Source organism: Sus scrofa, chromosome 2, assembly GCF_000003025.6.
Source record: "Sus scrofa isolate TJ Tabasco breed Duroc chromosome 2, Sscrofa11.1, whole genome shotgun sequence".
In the NCBI taxonomy this organism is placed as follows: domain Eukaryota; kingdom Metazoa; phylum Chordata; class Mammalia; order Artiodactyla; family Suidae; genus Sus; species Sus scrofa.
The window spans coordinates 50999472-51017805 of record NC_010444.4 but is presented as its reverse complement, the minus strand read 5'-3'; the positions used below and the strand labels follow the sequence as shown (position 1 = coordinate 51017805).

At 39.6% G+C, this 18334-nt stretch overlaps 1 protein-coding gene across 1 annotated transcript in view; it reads right to left on the bottom strand.

Annotated features, from left to right (window-relative positions):
• The window catches only part of PRSS38 (protease, serine 38), a 35896-nt gene continuing 27340 nt past the window's right edge, over positions 9779 to 18334 (bottom strand). The window contains exons 4-5 of the mRNA XM_003354166.5: positions 12885 to 13027; positions 9779 to 12456 (exon numbers count right to left, since the gene is read on the bottom strand). Coding sequence (XP_003354214.3) covers positions 12202 to 12456; positions 12885 to 13027 — 398 coding nt within the window. The 3' untranslated portion in view covers positions 9779 to 12201. The remainder of the gene's footprint in view (positions 12457 to 12884; positions 13028 to 18334) is intronic.

Below are 18334 nucleotides of genomic sequence, written 5' to 3'. Positions count from 1 at the left end.
TATTCTTCTCAAGTGCACATGGACTTGGATTTTCTAGGATAGCTCATATCTTGGGCCACAAATGAATCTTTGCTAAATGTAAGATAACTGAAATCATATCAAGCATCTTTTCCAACCACAAGATGATAAGACTAGGAATCAGCTGCAAGAAAAAAAGCAAAAAACACAAACATCTGGAGATTAAAATGTATACTACTAAACAACCAGTCTATCACTGAACAAATCAAATGGGAAATAAAAAAAATAACCAGAGACAAATGAAAATAAAAGCACAATGATGCAATACCTATGAGGTACAGCCAAGAAGTTCTAAGAGGGAATTTTATAGCAAAGAAAGTTTACCTCAGGAAACAAGAAAAATCTCAAACAACTTAACATTACTCCTAGAGCAATTGGAGAAAGAACAAATAAAACCCAAAGTTAGTAGAAGGAAAGATATCATAACGATTAGAGAAGAAATAAATGAAATAGAGACAAAGAAAACAATAAAAAAGATCAATGAAACTAAAAGCTGTTTCTTTGAAAAGATCAACAAAATTGATAAATCTTTAGCCAGACTCATCATGAAAAAAGGTAGATAATTTATATCAATAAAAATAGATATGAAAAGGGATGTTACAGCAGACATCACAGAAATACAAAGGATCATAAGAGACTACTACAAGCAATGATATACCAGTAAAATGGACAAACTAGAAGAAATGGGTAAACTCTTAGAAAGGTACAATCTTCCAAGCCTAAACCAGGAAGATATAGAAAATATGAACAGACAAATTACAAGTACTGAAATTAAAACTGTGATTAGAAAATTTCCAACAAACAAAAGACCAGGACCAGGTAGCTTCATGGGTGATTTATATCAAGCATTAACATCTATTTTGCTGAAGCTCTTCCAAAAAGTTTTAGAGAAAGGACACTCTCAAGATCATTCCACAAGGCCACCATCACTCTGATACCAAAACCAGACAAAGATAACAAAAAAAGAAAATTATAGGCCAATATCACTGATGAATGTAGATGCAAAAATCTTCAAAAAATACTAGCAAACCAAGTCCAACAATACCTTAGAAGGATCATACACCATGATCAAGTGGGATTTATTCCAGGGATGCAAGGATTCTTCAATATCTGTAAATCAATCAGTGTGATACACCCCATCAACAAACTGAAGAATAAAAACCATATAATCATCTCAATAGATGTGGAAAAAGCTTTTGGCAAAATCTAACACCAATTTACATCAAAAACCCTGCAGAAAGTGGGCACAGAGAGATCCTACCTCAAAAGAATAAAGGCCATATTTGACAAACCCACAGCTAACATCATTCTCAACAGTGAAAAGTTGAAATAATTTCCAACAAGACAAGGATATTCACCTCGTCATATTTACTCAACATGGTTTTGGAAGTCCTATCCAAGACAATCAGAAAAGAAAAAGAAATAAAAGGAATCCATATTGGAAAAGGAGAGGGTAGATGTTTCTGTTTGCAGAGGCATGATACTATACATAGAAAATACTAAAGCTGCTATCAGAAAATTAATAGAGCTCATCAATGAATTTAGTAAAATTGCAGGATAAAATTAATACACAATATCGCTCACATTTTTCAGAAAGGGAAATTAAGGAAACAATTCCATTTACCACTGCATCAAAAAGAATAAGAATAAAGCTACCTAAGGTGGCAGAGGACTTATACTCTGAAAACTATAGGATGTTGGTGAAAGAAATCGAAGATGACAAGAACAGGTGCTAAGATATATCATGTTCTTGGATAGGAAGAATCAACATTGTTAAAATGATTATACTACCCAAGGCAATCTACAGATTCAATGCAATCCCTATGAAATTATCAATGGCATTTTTCCTAGAAAAAGAACAAAGAATTTTAAAATTTGTATGGAAACACACAAAAAAATCTGAATAGCTAAAATAATCTTAAGAAATAAAGACAGAGCTAAAGGAATCACTCTCTCTGACTTTAGACTATACTACAAAACTATATCAATCAAAACAGTATGGTACTGGCACAAACACAGATATATAGATCAATGGAATAGCATAGAAAGCCCAGAAATAAACCCACATATTTCTGGTCAATTAAGGCAAGAATATACAATGGATAAGACAGTCTCTTCAATAGGTGGTGCAGGCAAAACTGGACAACTACTTGCATAAGAATGAAATTAGAATATTTTGTAACATCATACATATAGATAGATTCTAAATGAATTAAAGACCTAAGTATAAGATTGGATTCTATAAAACTCTTAGAGGAAAACACAGGCAGAACACTCCCTGGCATAAACTGCTGGAAATATCTTCCCAGATCCACCTCTAAGAGTACTGAAAATAAAACCAAAAATAAACAAATTGGACCTAATTAAAGTTAAAAGTTTTTGCACAGCAATGTAAGCCATAAACAAAACAAAGGCAGCCACAGAAAGGGAGAAAAATCCTTGCAAATGAAGCAAAAGACAACAATTAATTTCCAAAATATACAAACACCTGCTGTAGCTCAATATCAAAAAACCCCCAAACAACCCAATCAAAAATTCTGCAGAAGATAAAAATAGATATTTCCCCAAAGTAGACATACAGACGACAAAAAAAAAAAACATGTGAAAAGATGTTCAACACCACTCATATTAGAGAAGTGGAAATCAAAAAACAGTGAGGTACGCCCTTACACCAGTCAGAATGGCCATCATCAAAATGTCTACAAACAGGAGTTCCTGTCGTGGCTCAGTGGTTAACGAATCCGGCTAGGAACCATGAGGTTGCAGGCTTGATCCCTGGCCTTGCTCAGTGGGTTAAGGATCTGGTGTTTCTGTGAGCTGTGGTGTAGGCTACAGACGTGGCTCAGATCCCACATTGCTGTGGCTCTGGTGTAGGCCGGTGGCTGCATATCTGATTTGACCCCTAGCCTGGGAACCTGCCTTTGCTTCTGGAGCATCCCAAGAAATGGCAAAAAGACAAAAAAAAAAAAAATGTCTACGAACAATAAATGCTAGAGAGGGTGCAGAGAAAAGGGAATGCTCCTACAATGTGGGTGGGAATGTAAATTGGTACAACCTCTATGGAGAACAGTATGGATGTTCTTCAAAAAACTAAAAATAGAACTGCAACATGATCGAACAATCCCACTCCAGGCATCTATCTGGAGGAAAATCATAATTTGTATAGATACATGCACCCACATGTTCTTTGCAGCACTATTTACAATAGACAAGACACGAAAGCAACCTAAATATCCATTGACAGAAGAATAGATAAAGAAATGAGGATTCATCTTACGCATATAAACAATAGAATAAAACTCAGCCACAAAAAGAATGAAGTAATGCCATTTGCAGCAACATGGATGGACCTACAGATTATCATATTAAGTGAAGTTAGTCGCACACTGAAAGACAGACATCTCATGATATTGTATTTTTAAATAATTTTTATTATTCAATGAATTTAACACATCTATAGTTGTACAATGATCATCACAATCTGATTTCACAGGATTTCCATCCCACACCCCCAGCTCATCCCCCCAAACCCTCCAAACTGTCTCCTCTGGAGACCATAAGTTTTTCAATGTCTGTGAGTCAGCATCTGTTCTGCAAAGAAGTTCAGTCTGTCCTTTTTTCAGATTCCACATGTCAGTGAAAGCATTTGATGTTGGCGACTCATTGTATGTCTGACTTCACTCAGCATGATAACTTCTAGGTCCATCCATGTTGCTAAAAATGCCGGTATTTCGTTCCTCTTAATGGCTGAGTCATATTCCATTGTGTATATGTACCACATCTTCTTGATCCACTCCTCTGTCGATGGACATTTAGGTTGTTTCCATGTCTTGGCTATTGCAAATAGTGCTGCCATGAACATTGGCGTACATGTGTCTTTGCGAGTCGTGGTTCTCCCTGGATAGATGCCCAGGAGTGGGATGGCTGGATCAAATGGTAGTTCTATGTTTAGTTTTCTGAGGACTCTCCAGACTGTTTTCCACAGTGGTTGCACCAATTTACAATCCCACCACCAGTGTACTAGGATTCCTTTTTCTCCACACCCTCTCCAGCACTTGTTGTTTGTAGACTTTTGGATGCTGGCCATTCAGGCTGGTGTAAGGTGGTACCTCACAGTGGTTTTGGTTGGCATTTCTCTAATGATGAGTGATGTTGAACATCTTTTCATGTGTTTCTCGGCCATCCATATGTCTTCTTTGGAGAACTGTCTGTTTAGATCTTTGGCCCATTTTTTGATGGGGTTGTTGGTTTTTTTTGTTATGGAGCTGCAGAAGGTGTTTGTAAATTTTGGAGATTAATCCCTTGTCAGTCGATTCATTTGCAAAGATTTTCTCCCATTCTGTGGGTTGTCTTTTCATTTTGCTTACGGTTTCTTTTGCTGTGCGTAAACTGTTAAGTTTGATTAGGTCCCATTTGTGTATTTTTGTTTTTATTGTCAATACTCTAAGGTGGATCTGAGAAGATGTTGCTGTCATTTATGTCAGAGAGGGTTTGGCCTATGTTTTCCTCTAAGAGTTTTATGGTATCTGGTCTCATATCTAGGTCTTTAATCCATTTTGAGTCTATTTTTGTGTATGGTGTTAGGCAGTGTTCTAATTTCATTCTTTTCCACGTGGCTGTCCAGTTTTCCCAGCACCACATATTGAACTGGCTGTCTTTTCTCCATTGTATATTCTTGCCTCCTTTGTCATAGATGAGGTGGCTGTAGGTGCATGGGTTTAATTCTGGGCTTTCTATCCTGTTCCACTGATCTATATTTCTGCATTTGTGCCAGTACCATGCGGTTTTGATGATCGTTGCTTTGTAGTATATAGTCTGAAGTCCGGGAGCCTGATTCCTCCAGCTCCATTTTCCTTTTTCAGGATATCTTTGGCTATTCTGGGTCTTTTGTGCTTCCAAACAAACTTTAAAATATTTTGTTCGAGTTCTGTGAAAAATGTCCTTGGTAATTTGATAGGGATTGCATTGAATGTGTAGATTGCCTTAGGTAGTATAGTCATTTTGATAATATTGACTCTTCCAATCCAAGAGCATGGTGTGTCTTTCCATCTATTTGTGTCATCTTTGATTTCTTTCCTCAGTGTCTTATAGTTTTCAGAGTACAGGTCTTTTGTCTCTTTAGGTAGGTTTACTCCTCCGTGTTTTATTCTTTTGGATGCAATGGTAAACGGGATTGCTTCCCTAATTTCTCTTTCCGATCTTTCATTGTTAGTGTATAGAAATGCCATTGATTTCTGTGTATTAATTTTGTGTCCTGGGACTTTGCCAAATTCATGGATGAGCTCTAACAGTTTTCTGGTAGAGTCTTTAGGATTTTCAAGATGTAGTATCATGTCACCTGCAAATAGTGATAGTTTTACTTCTTCCTTTCCCATTTGGATTGCTTTTATTTCTTTAACTTCTCTGATTGCTGTGGCCAGGACTTCCAAAACTATGTTGAATAGTAGTGGTGAGAGTGGGCATCCTTGTCTTGTTCCTGAGCTCAGCGGGAATTCCTTCAGCTTTCATCATTGAGAATGATGTTAGCTGTGGGTTTGTCATATATGGCCCTTATTGTGTTGAGGTAGATTCCTCCTATGCCCAGTTTCTGAAGGGTTTTTATCGGAAATGGGTGTTGGATTTTATCAAAGGCTTTTTCTGGAGAATTGACAGTTCTCCAAAGAAGACATATGGATGGCCGAGAAACACATGAAAAGATGTTCAACATCACTCATCATTAGAGAAATGCCAACCAAAACCACTGTGAGGTACCACCTTACACCAGCCTGAATGGCCAGCATCCAAAAGTCTACAAACAACAAGTGCTGGAGAGGGTGTGGAGAAAAAGGAATCCTAGTACACTGGTGGTGGGATTGTAAATTGGTGCAACCACTGTGGAAAACAGTCTGGAGAGTCCTCAGAAAACTAAACATAGAACTACCATTTGATCCAGCCATCCCACTCCTGGGCATCTATCCAGGGAGAACCACGACTCGCAAAGACACATGTACGCCAATGTTCATGGCAGCACTATTTGCAATAGCCAAGACATGGAAACAACCTAAATGTCCATCGACAGAGGAGTGGATCAAGAAGATGTGGTACATATACACAATGGAATATGACTCAGCCATTAAGAGGAACGAAATACCGGCATTTTTAGCAACATGGATGGACCTAGAAGTTATCATGCTGAGTGAAGTCAGACATACAATGAGTCGCCAACATCAAATGCTTTCACTGACATGTGGAATCTGAAAAAAGGACAGACTGAACTTCTTTGCAGAACAGATGCTGACTCACAGACATTGAAAAACTTATGGTCTCCAGAGGAGACAGTTTGGAGGGTTTGGGGGGATGAGCTGGGGGTGTGGGATGGAAATCCTATAAAACTGGATTGTGATGATCATTATACAACTACAGATGTGACAAATTCATTTCAGTAATAAAAAAATGAAAAAAAGGCTTTTTATGTGTCTATCAAGAGGATCATATGATTTTTATTCTTCAGTTTGTTAATGTGGTGCATCACACTGATTGATTTGCGGATATTGAAGAATCCTTGCATCCCTGGGATAAATCCCCCTTGATCATGATATGCAATCCTTTTAACGTATTGTTGGATGCGGTTTGCTAGTATTTTCTTGAGGATTTTTGCATCTATGTTCATCAGTGAAATGGGCCTGTAGTTTTCTTTTTTTGTGTGTGGTATCTTTGTCTGGTTTTGGTATCAGGGTGATGATGGCCTCATAGAATGAGTTTGGGAGTTTCCCTTCCTCTGCAATTTTTGGAAATAGTTTCAGAAGGAGAAGTGTTAGCTCTTTTCTAAATGTTTGATAGAATTCGCCTGTGAGAGGTTCCCATCGTGGCGCAGTGGTTAACGAATTTGACTAGGAACCATGAGGTTGCGGGTTCAATCCCTGGCCTTGCTCAGTGGGTTAAGGATCCGGCATTGCCATGAGCTGTGGTGTAGGTTGCAGAGGCGGCTCGGATCCCGTGTTGCTATGGCTCTGGTGTAGGCTGGTGACTACAGCTCTGATTACACCCCTAGCCTGGGACCCTCCATATGCCATGGGAGCGGCTCAAGAAGAGGCAGAAAGAAAGAAAAAAAAAAGAATTCGCCTGTAAAGCCATCTGGTCCTGGACTTTTGTTTGTTGGAAGTTTTTTTTTTTTTTTTCCAGTGAGGTGTGCAAAGGAAATATATATATATATATATTTTTTTTTTTCCCCACTGTACAGCAAGGGGATCAAGCTATCCTTACATGTATACATTTTTCCCCCACCCTTGGTTCTGTTGCAATATAAGTATCTAGACATAGTTCTCAATGCTACTCAGCAGAATCTCCTTTTAAATCTATTCTAAGTTGTGTCTGATAACCCCAAGCTCCCGATCCCTCCCGCTTCCTCCCTCTCCCCCCAGCTGGCTACAAGTCTATTCTCCAAGTCCATGATTTCCTTTTCTGAGGAAAGGTTCATTTGTGCTGGATATTAGATTCCAGTTAAAAGTGATATCATATGGTATCTGTCTTTGTCTTCTGGCTCATTTCACTCAGTATGAGATTCTCTAGTTCCATCCATGTTGCTGCAAATGGCAATATGTCATTCTTTTTTATGGCTGAGGAGTATTCCATTGTGTATATATACCACTTCTTCTGAATCCAATCATCTGTCCATGGACATTTGGGTTGTTTCCATGTCCTGGCCATTGTGAATAGTGCTGCAGTGAACATGCCGGTGCATGTGTCCCTTCTAAGTAGAGTTTTGTCCGGATAGATGCCCAAGAGTGGGATTGCGGGGTCATATGGAAGTTCTATGTATAGATTTCTAAGGTATCTCCAAACTGTTCTCCATAGTGGCTGTACCAGTTGACATTCCCACCAGCAGTGCAGGAGGGTTCCCTTTTCTCCACACCCCCTCCAGCACTTGTTGTTTGTGGACTTATTAATGATGGCCATTCTGACTGGTGTGAGGTGGTATCTCATGGTAGTTTTGATTTGCATTTCTCAGATAATCAGCGATGTTGAGCATCTTTTCATGTGTTTGCTAGCCATCTGTACATCTTCCTTGGAGAACAGTCTATTCAGGTCTTTTGCCCATTTTTCCATTGGGTGATTGGCTCTTTTGCTGTTGAGTTGTATAAGTTGCTTATATATTCTAGAGATTAAGCCTGTGTCTATTGCATTGTTTGAAACTATTTTCTCCCATTATGTAAGTATAAGACAGGACACAATCCAACTGTTAGAATAGTACATAGGCAAAACACTCTCTGACTTCAACATCATGAATATTTTCTCAGGTCAGTCTCCCAAAGCAATAGAAATAAGAGAAAAAATAAACCAATGGGACCTCAGCAAACTGAAAAGCTTTTGCACAGCAAAGCAAATCCAAAAGAAAACAAAAAGACAACTTACAGAATGTTTTATTTAATTTTTTATACTGTTTCATTAAATCCAGTTTTTATTTATTTCCTTCCCCATCTTTATTATTTCCTTCTTTCTTTTGATTTTTTTTTTTTGCTTTTTGTTTGTTTGTTTTTGCTTTTTAGGGCTGCACCTATGACATATGGACGTTCCCAGGCTAGGAGTCAAATGTGAGCTCTAGCCTCTGGCCTATGGCACAGCCACAGCAATACCAGATCTGAGCCACATCTGCAACCTACACCACAGGTCACAGAAATTTCAGATCTTTAACCCACTGAGTGAGGCCAGGGATTGAAACTGCATCATTATGGTTACTATTCAGGTCTGTTGCTGCTGAGCCAAATGGGAACTTTGTTTTTTGTTTATTCCACTTTTTCTAATTACTTTTGGTGGTAGGTTAGGTTTGAGCTTTTTCTTGTTTTTTTGATGAAGGTCTGTATTGCTATGAGCTTCCCTATAAGAACTGATTTTGCAGCATCTCATGGATTCTGTATAGTTGTGTTTTCATCGTCATTTGTTTCAAGGTATTTTTTAACTACTTTTTGATTTCCTTGTTGACCCACTCTTTTTTTTAGTAGCATGTTGTTTTGTCTCCATATAAAAAAGTTTTCCTCATTTCTTTTCCTGTGGTTGATTTCTAGTTTAATGCCATTGTGGTCAGAGAAGATGCTTAGAATAACTTCTATACTCTTAAATTTTTTGAGGTTATTTTTGTGCCCCATAGTTTGTGGTAAATCTTAGAGAGTGCACTTGAAAAGAATGTACATTATCATTTTTTAGGGATGTAAATATCAATTAAGTCTAATTGTTCTAATGTATCATTTAAGATTTCTTTTGTGCTATTGATTTTCTGTCTAGAAGTCTGTCCATTGATGTGAGTGGGGGTGTTAAAGTCTTCTACTATTACTGCATTCTCATCAATTTCTCACTTTGTGTCTGTTAGTATTTTTTTATGCATTTGGGTGCTCCTATATTAGGTATATATATGTTGATGCGTATGATATCCTTTTCTTGAATTGATCCTTTTATCATTAGTGTCCTTCTTAATGGCTTTTGTTATAAAGTATATTTTCTCTGATACGAGTTTTGTGACTTCCACTTTCTGGTCACTTCTGTCTTCATAAAATATATTTTTCCATCCCCTCACTTTCAATCTATGTGTGTTCTTTGCCCTAAAGTGGATCCTTTAAGCAGCATATTGTAAGTTCTTTCTTTTCTTATCCTGTCTGCCACTATGTCTTTTGATTGGAGCATTCAGTCTATTGACTTTTAAATATCATTAAATAAATATCTATTTATTGTCATTTTAAACCTTATTTTCCATTTCTATGTTTTTTCTTTGTCCCCTTCTTTTCCTTTTTGTGGTTTGATGATTTACTTTTACTTTACACTCATATCCTCTCCTTTTTGGTTTTTGTGAGTCTATTGCTTATTTTTGATTTATGGTTGCCCTGTTTTTCAAGTATATTAACCCCTTGCTTTATACTGATAGTCAGGCTCAAACATTCTTAAAAAGAGTCTAGATTTTCTAACTCTCCTTCCCCATATTTTATGATTTTTATGTCCTTCTTTAGATCTTTGTGTTTGTCCTGTTGTCATTCCTTGTCTTCATCATCTCTTTCACAAATAGTATTTTTTTCTTTTTGATCTGCTTAAGTGATTTACTTTCCAATTATGATTTCTTCCACCTATGCCTTCTTACTTCCTTTCTATTTAGAGAACTTTCAATATTTCTTTTAAGATAGGTTTAGTATTGCTGTATCCTTTTATTTATTTTTTTTTACTTATCTGAGAAATTCTTTATTTCTCTTCTATTTTAAATGATAATTTTGATGGGCAAATTGTTCTAGGCTGCAGTTTTTTCCCTTTCAGAATTTTAAATATATGTTGCCACTCTCTTATGGCCTGCAACATTTCCATAAAGAAATAAGCTGGTAGCTTTATGGGGGGGGTCCCCTCATAATTAACTCTTTGTTTTTCTCTTGCTGCCTTTAAAATCCTCTTCTATATTCAACTTTTGCCACCTTTATTATATGTCTTGGTATAGATTTGTTTGGGTTTATCTTATTAGGGACCTTTTTTGCTTCCTTTATCTTTCTTTAGACTGGGGAAGTTTTCATACATAATTTCTTCAAAAACATTTTCAATTCTCTTTCTTCTTTCTTCTCCTTCTGGGACCCCTATTAAGGGTAGAATGGCATGCTGTATTTTATTCCTTTGATCTCTTACACTGATTTCATTTTTTTAAAATTTGGCTTTATGTCTGCTCTCCTGATTGGGTGATTCCCATTATTCTATCTTCCAAGTCACTTATTCCTACTTCTGAATTATTCATTCTGCTATTCATCACCTTTAGCTCAGGTTTCATTTTGGCAAATGAATTTTATAGTTTTTCCTTGCTCCTTCTTATAGTTTCTAGTTCCTTTTTTACAGCAATATGCATTTATATTGATAGCCTTTCTTAATTCCTTCAGTAATTCCTTTTATTACCTCTTTTTGAACTCAACGTCTGTTATACTGTATGTTTCTTCAAAGGAATTTTCCTGTTCTTTTAAATGGGAATGGTTCCTCTCCCTCTTCACTTTGCTTATATTTCCCTTATTCTGTGAGTTTAGGGGAAACAATTATTTACCATAATCTTAGAGGTCTGTTTATATGTGGGAGCATACCTGGGTAGCTTGAGTGGGTTTTCCTTTTTTTTTTCTTTTTTTTTAGCATGAAGGCTGCATTTGTTTTTGATGCTTTCTCTCTCTTTCCTCAGAATGTGCAGGACATTATCCCCTTGATGGCATGCACAGGTGCACAGCCCACACATGTCACAAGGAGGCTGGTATGGTGGGAGATGCCCTCCCACAGGGCACTCTGCAGTGGTGTCAATCTCTGGGGTAGGGGTGTTGGTAGGCAATGGTGGGCTTCACCTACCTCTGAGATGGCTGTGACAGCTTGTACCAGCACCCACAGCCCACGAAGAATGTGCCATGCTGCCTGAGGGCCCACACATTCCTATGGCAGTCCCATATCCCCTCCCCTTGCACTCCCCAACAATGGAACATTGTTTCTCTTGTGCTCCCACACTTCCTCCCACATTACCTAGGCTTCTTATACCACACCCTAGTCTCCTCAGGCAGTTTCCACACAGCCAACCCTAATCCTGTCCCTGGGACTGACTTCTGAGACCTGAGCCTCAGCACCCAGACCTCACCCAAGTGTCTCAGGCCTGGGTGTGCTGGGCAGTGGTATTGGTATTCTGTGTGGCTCTATTCCACTACTCTCTACTTTGCCCTCTTCAGATGAGCTGCTTCAGGTTTCTCCAAGGCTTTGAGGCTCTCCCTCTATCCAAGACACTAGTGTTTGTGTGGCTGACCTTTCTATAAATGCTGCAGTTTGCTTTGTCCTTTTTCTCTCATCCTTCTGCCTGTCATCCCAACTAGGCGTGTGATGAATACACTATCTGCATGAGGGAGCTTGCACTCTGGATAGAAAGATGGACATAGGACTTCTGGGACACTTTTTTGGGTAAATATTTAATATTTTACCAAATATTAGGTGTCCAGAGCACTCAGACAATGTGCTCTGCTCTCTCATGTACTTCCACCCTTCTGTGATGAGACTAGCTTCTGTGCCTTTCTGGGTGTGGCCTTTGTTAGCCTCTTCCTGGACTCTGCATAAGGGCCTAGCTGGTGGCCCTCACCTTGCTCAGGTACACAAAGACCTGAGAGGCTGGAGCTGGTAGGGACAGAGGCATGCAGCCATGAATAAGCTGGGGGTGGGGAGCCTTGGCCCTTACAACATTGATGAGACAGCCAGCGAGGTAACAAGGACACTGATGGTGACCCCCAGAATAGAGGAGATGGTGGGGAGTGGCTGATGAGGTAAGGGTGTGTTTTCTATGTGATAATGAATCCATTTTGAGAAATAGGAGACTTGGGCATAAACTGCAGGATACATAGGGTATGTGCAACCACGTCCCCAGCTCACTACTCCAACTTGAATCCAGGTGTGGTTGAATTCACAGACGAGAGGGCCCCCAGAGTCACCCTGGAAAAAAAGAGGAATTTCTTATGAACTGGGAGTTTGAGGTCTTATACCCACCCTTATGGGACAAGGCCAGAATCCTTCCACTCATGTAGCCCAACCTTGCCAGAGGGAGGCCCTGCTTCAGGCAACAGTGTTCACTGCACTGTCTTGTAAGTAGAGGGTGGGTGCCTTGTGTCAACAGTTAGCAGGCAAGGCACCCAGGCAACATGGAGTCTTGGCCTGCTCTGGCCAGCACTGGGGTCCACAGAGTATGAATGAGGCCTATGGTCTCCCACACAATCTATGGCTGTATGGAGATGTACTTCCAAGCCCTTAAGGAGTGGCTCTCTGGGCCCACCTACCCACCCAGGAGAAGTGCCCCTGTCTTAAAGAAGATGAAACATCTGAAATCCCTGGGCTTAGCCTCCTACACTCAGAGTGGATTGCACCTTACACACAGTCTTCATGTTTCTGAGGTCTCCAGCACAGAGCATGTCTGGCAGAATATATGATGTGTGTCCATAAAGTAGCTGGCACAGGGGTGATGGGATCAGAGGCAGCTGTGCCTCCTGCAGCTTGTCTGAAGTGTCACCTGTCAGAAAGGAGTAGAGGCCCAGTAAAAGGTCTTCTCACAACTGTTCCCCAGGGTATACCCTGCCCCAAGGCCTAGTGGGCTCATGCTGGAACTCCTTCTCCTGCACTGGCCTTCCAAATGGCTGTTTTCTGCACTAGACACTCAAGCTTTGTTCAATGAAGTTTAAATATAAGCCTCATGTGACACTTCCTAAGAGATGTAAGAGCCAGGACTTGATTCATCCTATTTCATTCCCACTGACATGGCTCAAGTACAAACAACTCCATAAGCTGAGTCTCTAGGTGACCATGAGTGGATGATACAGAGTGAGTATAAGAAAGGAACCTCCAAATTTTGTGGGTTCACCCTATATGTCCTTATATATGCCAATGGATATAGTAATTGGTTCCAGAACCTTGTACTATCCTGACCAGTGTGCCAGTAGGCCTGCCTTGTCTGGAAAGGAGCTGTTCTCACAGGCTGAAGACTCATTTGTATCAAAGGAGGGGCATATTTGGATAAGGGTTGGCCTGTTACATGTGGGGAATCAGTTTTAGAGCTCAAAGGAAAACCATGGGAAGCAGAATATCAGCAGTACTTGTGCTTATTGCTGACTGTGTTGGAAAGGTATTATCAGAAAAGAGCCACTGAAGAATTAGATGGTTGCAAACAGGAATGCAGAGCAATGGAAGGAAGGAAAAAACTCAGAAACAGTAATGCTGGAGAAGCAACCTAGTAAAACACAGTTAGGAAACACTTTGAACTACTGAGCCAACTAAAAATTTACCGAAAGCTTCCACTGTGCCCACAATAGGCTAACTGGAGTGAACTTCCCTCTGCCACAATCTAGCAGTGAACATGTCTACACACAAGGCAAATGTTTCTCATCAGCCATGAAGTAAACCAGGGTTATGGTCCCTGAGAAAAGAGAGCAGATGAGGCAAGGTCTAGAAGTAACCCATCATCCTGTCTGGGGCACATTCCAAGTTGTGATGTGAAGAGGAACATAGGCAGCTGAAATTTGCAAAGAGGGAGGTTGTTCCAGAGAGAAGGAGCCCCAGAGGGCCTCCATTCCCACAGTCTGCTATTGGACCCTGAAGCATGTGTTCAGAGTGTATAATTCCACAAGGAGGGCAGAGTGGCCAGGTTAGACTTTGAAGTTCCTAGAGCTCACATGTGGCTAGGAGGCTGAGTTCTAACAAGTCAAGAATGGAGAGTCTTGTGGAGCACCCAAGACATTGGGTGGAAAGTGCAGAGATAGGGTAAAATATTCCTGTCATGCTCACATAGATGCCAAGGCCCACATGGAATCAGGTGGATGGGGGTCAGAATGATGAGCTCCACACAAGTAGTTTCACCTTTAGCACAGCACAAAGGAAGGGAAGAGAGAAAGTCAGCTATAGTTTCAATGAGTTTTTCAAATGTGGGATACTGTGCCAGTTCAGAATGATGTGTAATTAGATAAGATAAGGTTTGTACTCACTGGTAGGTCTTTTGCTTGGGTCATCAATAGCAGCTAATGAGATATACATGGGGCAGAACAGGGGTCCAGAGAGAGCACCTCAGTGCAGGTCTTCAGAAGATGACCATCTACTACTAGGTACTTGCAAGAACACAGCTTGTTTTCCTTCTTATACATGGAGCAGAAGCCTTCTACTGGCTATCAAGGGGGAGCATCAAATATTCCTTCCCTCAGAGCATGGCAAAGGTGCATTATTCTGCAGGGACAGTAAAAACAAGCCTTACATCCAACTGTGCAAAGCTAACACCAGGAACATCTGAGGACTGCCTCCATGGGGGCAGGGCCTAGATCCTCTCAGGAGCTATCATAGATACAAAGTAGAGCTTAGCTACCCCAAAGGAAGAACAGTGGCATACAGAGATCCATTTACAACTCAGACCCATAGCTCTGCCTAAGACTGAGGTTGAATCAGGGGACTCAAGGTTTCTCATTCCCGTTAACAGTCTAGTAATGAATGCCAAGAACAGAAGTTTTCTTCTGGAGGGCAGGCAAAAACTTGACACAGGTATACAGAAATGCTGAAGTTAAGGGTGGAGCAGGAATAGAGAAACACCCCAGGCCTCACACAGAGCCTACCATGGAGGGATCTGAAGCCTCTGGTGCACTGAAGTCAGCAGGAACAACAAAAACTACAACCCAGCTCAAGTTCACACTAGCCTGAATCAGCTGTGCCTCATCATACCAGGGGTTTGTCAGAAGAGGAATGCATGTTTTTGGGTACAGAGACTTTAGTTTTAAATATTCTTCTATAGTGACTGGTATTCAACAAAAAATGAAAATATACATACACACACATATATACACATGCACACACACATACACACACAGGAGGAGGGGATAAAACACTATATCCATTGTTAAGAAAAAAAGCATTAAACAGATTCATATCCAGAGATGACTGAAATATTGAAAATACCTGAAAGGAACTTTAAAATAATGATTATATGTTAAAGAAGGAGTTCCCATCACAGCTCAGTGGTTAACAAATCTGACTAGTATGCATGATGATGTGGGTTTGATTTTTGGCCCCACTCAGCGGGTTAAAGCTCTCACATTTCTGTGGCTGTGGCATAAGCCAGGAGCTACAGCTCCAATTCAACCCCTAGCCTGGGAGCCTCCATATGCCATGTGTGTGGCCCTAAAAAGACAAAAGAAAAAAAGAAAGCATGTTAAAGAAGTAAACAACATGCATGAAAACATGAAGAATTTAAGCAGAGATATGGAAATATAAAAAATAATCAATTAGAAATGCCAGAAACACACACTATTGGAGATTTTAAAAATTCCTTCAGTAGATGTATCAGCAGACTGGATAAAAATGAGGAAAGAATCAGTGAATATGAAGATAGGTCAATTGCTATTATGCATACTGACACAAAAGAAAAAGAGTGACAAATAAAGCAGAATAGCGCTTAAGAGCTGTGGGGCAATAGCAAACAAATAACATATGAAATTAGTTCCAGAATGAGAATTGGCTACAGGGTAGAGATATAATGGCCAAGAATGGGTCTTATACTCTGGAATCTATGTATATACTATGATTGTCTATAAAAGATTTATGGGGAGGATCCTGGGAAATGGCCTAAATGAAGGGCTAGGAATCTCTCTCTTACCAGGACAGCAAGCACACTGCCATAATTTGTCTGATATAACTATTTTGGAACCCTAGAGGCTTTTGAAGGCTGGGAAGGTAAACTGCAGTCAAATTCAGCTCTTAACACAGTAGCAGCTACCAACCTCACTCCTGGGACAGGGAGCTATACACATATTCCTGGAGAGCTTCACACAGCGTGTAGGAGCCAGGGTGAGAAAATAAGACTCTATCTTCTACATATTGCTTATTTGTGCTTAGATTTTAGATTGCTGCTTTTGATTCACAAATGTACACACAAAGGGGGGAGGCATCCATTGTTATTGTACCTCTCCATATTGTCACAAGCACCTGTGCTCCAGCTAAAGCAGCTTATAGGGAATTTATGGGGCCACAGCACTTTTCTGCCTTCATTTTTCACTCTTCCCTATTTGGTACCCGGACATTAAAGACTAGGACATTCAAAATGAACTGAATATATGGAGAAAATTAGAAAGTAACAATGTATGCTCAGGTCATAAAAGACAGATGATCTCAAGATACAACCCAGGCTGGTTCTTAGCACAGAGAGCAGACTACAAAAATCAATAACACACACCATTTTTTAAAACCCAGAAAACCCTGGGTAAGGGGGTCAATCTGATTTTCATAATTACCACATATTCAATTAAAATATCCAGTGTTCAACAACAACAACAAAAAGCCCCACAAGACATACAGAAAAACAGGGAATGGCTCAATCAAAGGAAAAATATAATGAACAGAATCTGTCCCTGGAAGAGACACAGGGCAGATATATTAGATAAGCTGAACTAAAAGATGTGGAGAAAGTCAAGAAAATAATGTGTGAGCAAAATAGAATTTGCAACCAAGATAAAAAATCTAAAAGCAGACAAAAACAAAGGAAACACTCTGGAGCTGAAAAATGCAATAACTGAAATTAAAAGTTCACTGGATGGATTCAAGGCAAGTGGAGCAGGCAGAAGAAATAAACAGTGAGCTTGAACTAGCACAATGGAAATTATGGAGGTTGAGAAACAGAAAGTAAAAAGTTTAAGAAAGGCAAACAGAGTCTAAGGGACCAGTGAGTGACACACTATCAAGTAGCTAAAGTACACATTATGGGTACTTCTCTTCTCTGGGAGAAGAGAAAGATAAATGGAAAGGGAAAGTATTTAGAGAAATTACAGCTAGAAATTTTGCAAATTTAATGAAATACATAAATATAAACATCCAAGAGGATTAACAGACTCTGGAAAAGATAAAGTCAAAAAAGATTCACACTGAAATACATTATAATCAAAGTTTCAAAAGCCAAAGCCAAAGAGCAAATCCCAAAAGCAATAAAAGATAAGAGAATTATCACATACAAGGGATTCTCAATAAGATTATCAGTATATATCTCATCAGAAATGTTTGAGACCAGAAGACAGTGGGCAGATAAAAGCAAAGGCTAAAAGAGAAAAACTCTCAACTGAGAATTCTAATCTGGAAAAACTGTCTCTGCAAAAGGAGGGGAAAATCAGCCTATTCCTAGATGAACAAGGGCTGAGAGGATTTATGACCACTACACTTGCCCTGCAAAAAATACTCAGGGGAGTACTGTAGGTGAAAAGAAAGGAAAATAGCAACTTCAAGACATGAAAAAAAATGAACATCTCAATAAGGATATAAATATATTGCCAGTTATGAGTCAGTGTTATTGTAACAATATTTTGTAACTGCACCTTTCTGTTTTCTCCGAGATTAAAAATATTGATGCAATTAAAAGAATTGTTAGTTTCAGAATTCCTGTAGTGGCTCAGTGGAAATGAATCTGACTACTATGCATGAGGATGCAGGTTCAATCCCTGGCCTTGTTCAGTGGGTTAAGTATCCAGCATTGCCATGGGCTGTGGTGTAGGTTGCAGACATGGATTGGATATGGTGTTGCTGTGGCTGTGGTGTAGGCTGGCGGCAACAGCTCTGATTTGACCCCTATCATGGGAACCTCCATGTGCCATGGGTGTGGCCCTGAAAAGACAAAAACCAAAAAAAAATTTAAGTTTATGTTTTGAGAGCACAATATGTATAAGGCACAATTTTGTGACATCAACAACTAAACTGGCTGTGGATCAACTGTAAAGAAGCAGAGCTCTAGTATGTTTAAAGTTAAGCTGTTGCACCAAAAGACATAGACTGGCTGAATGGATATGAAAGCAATATCCATACA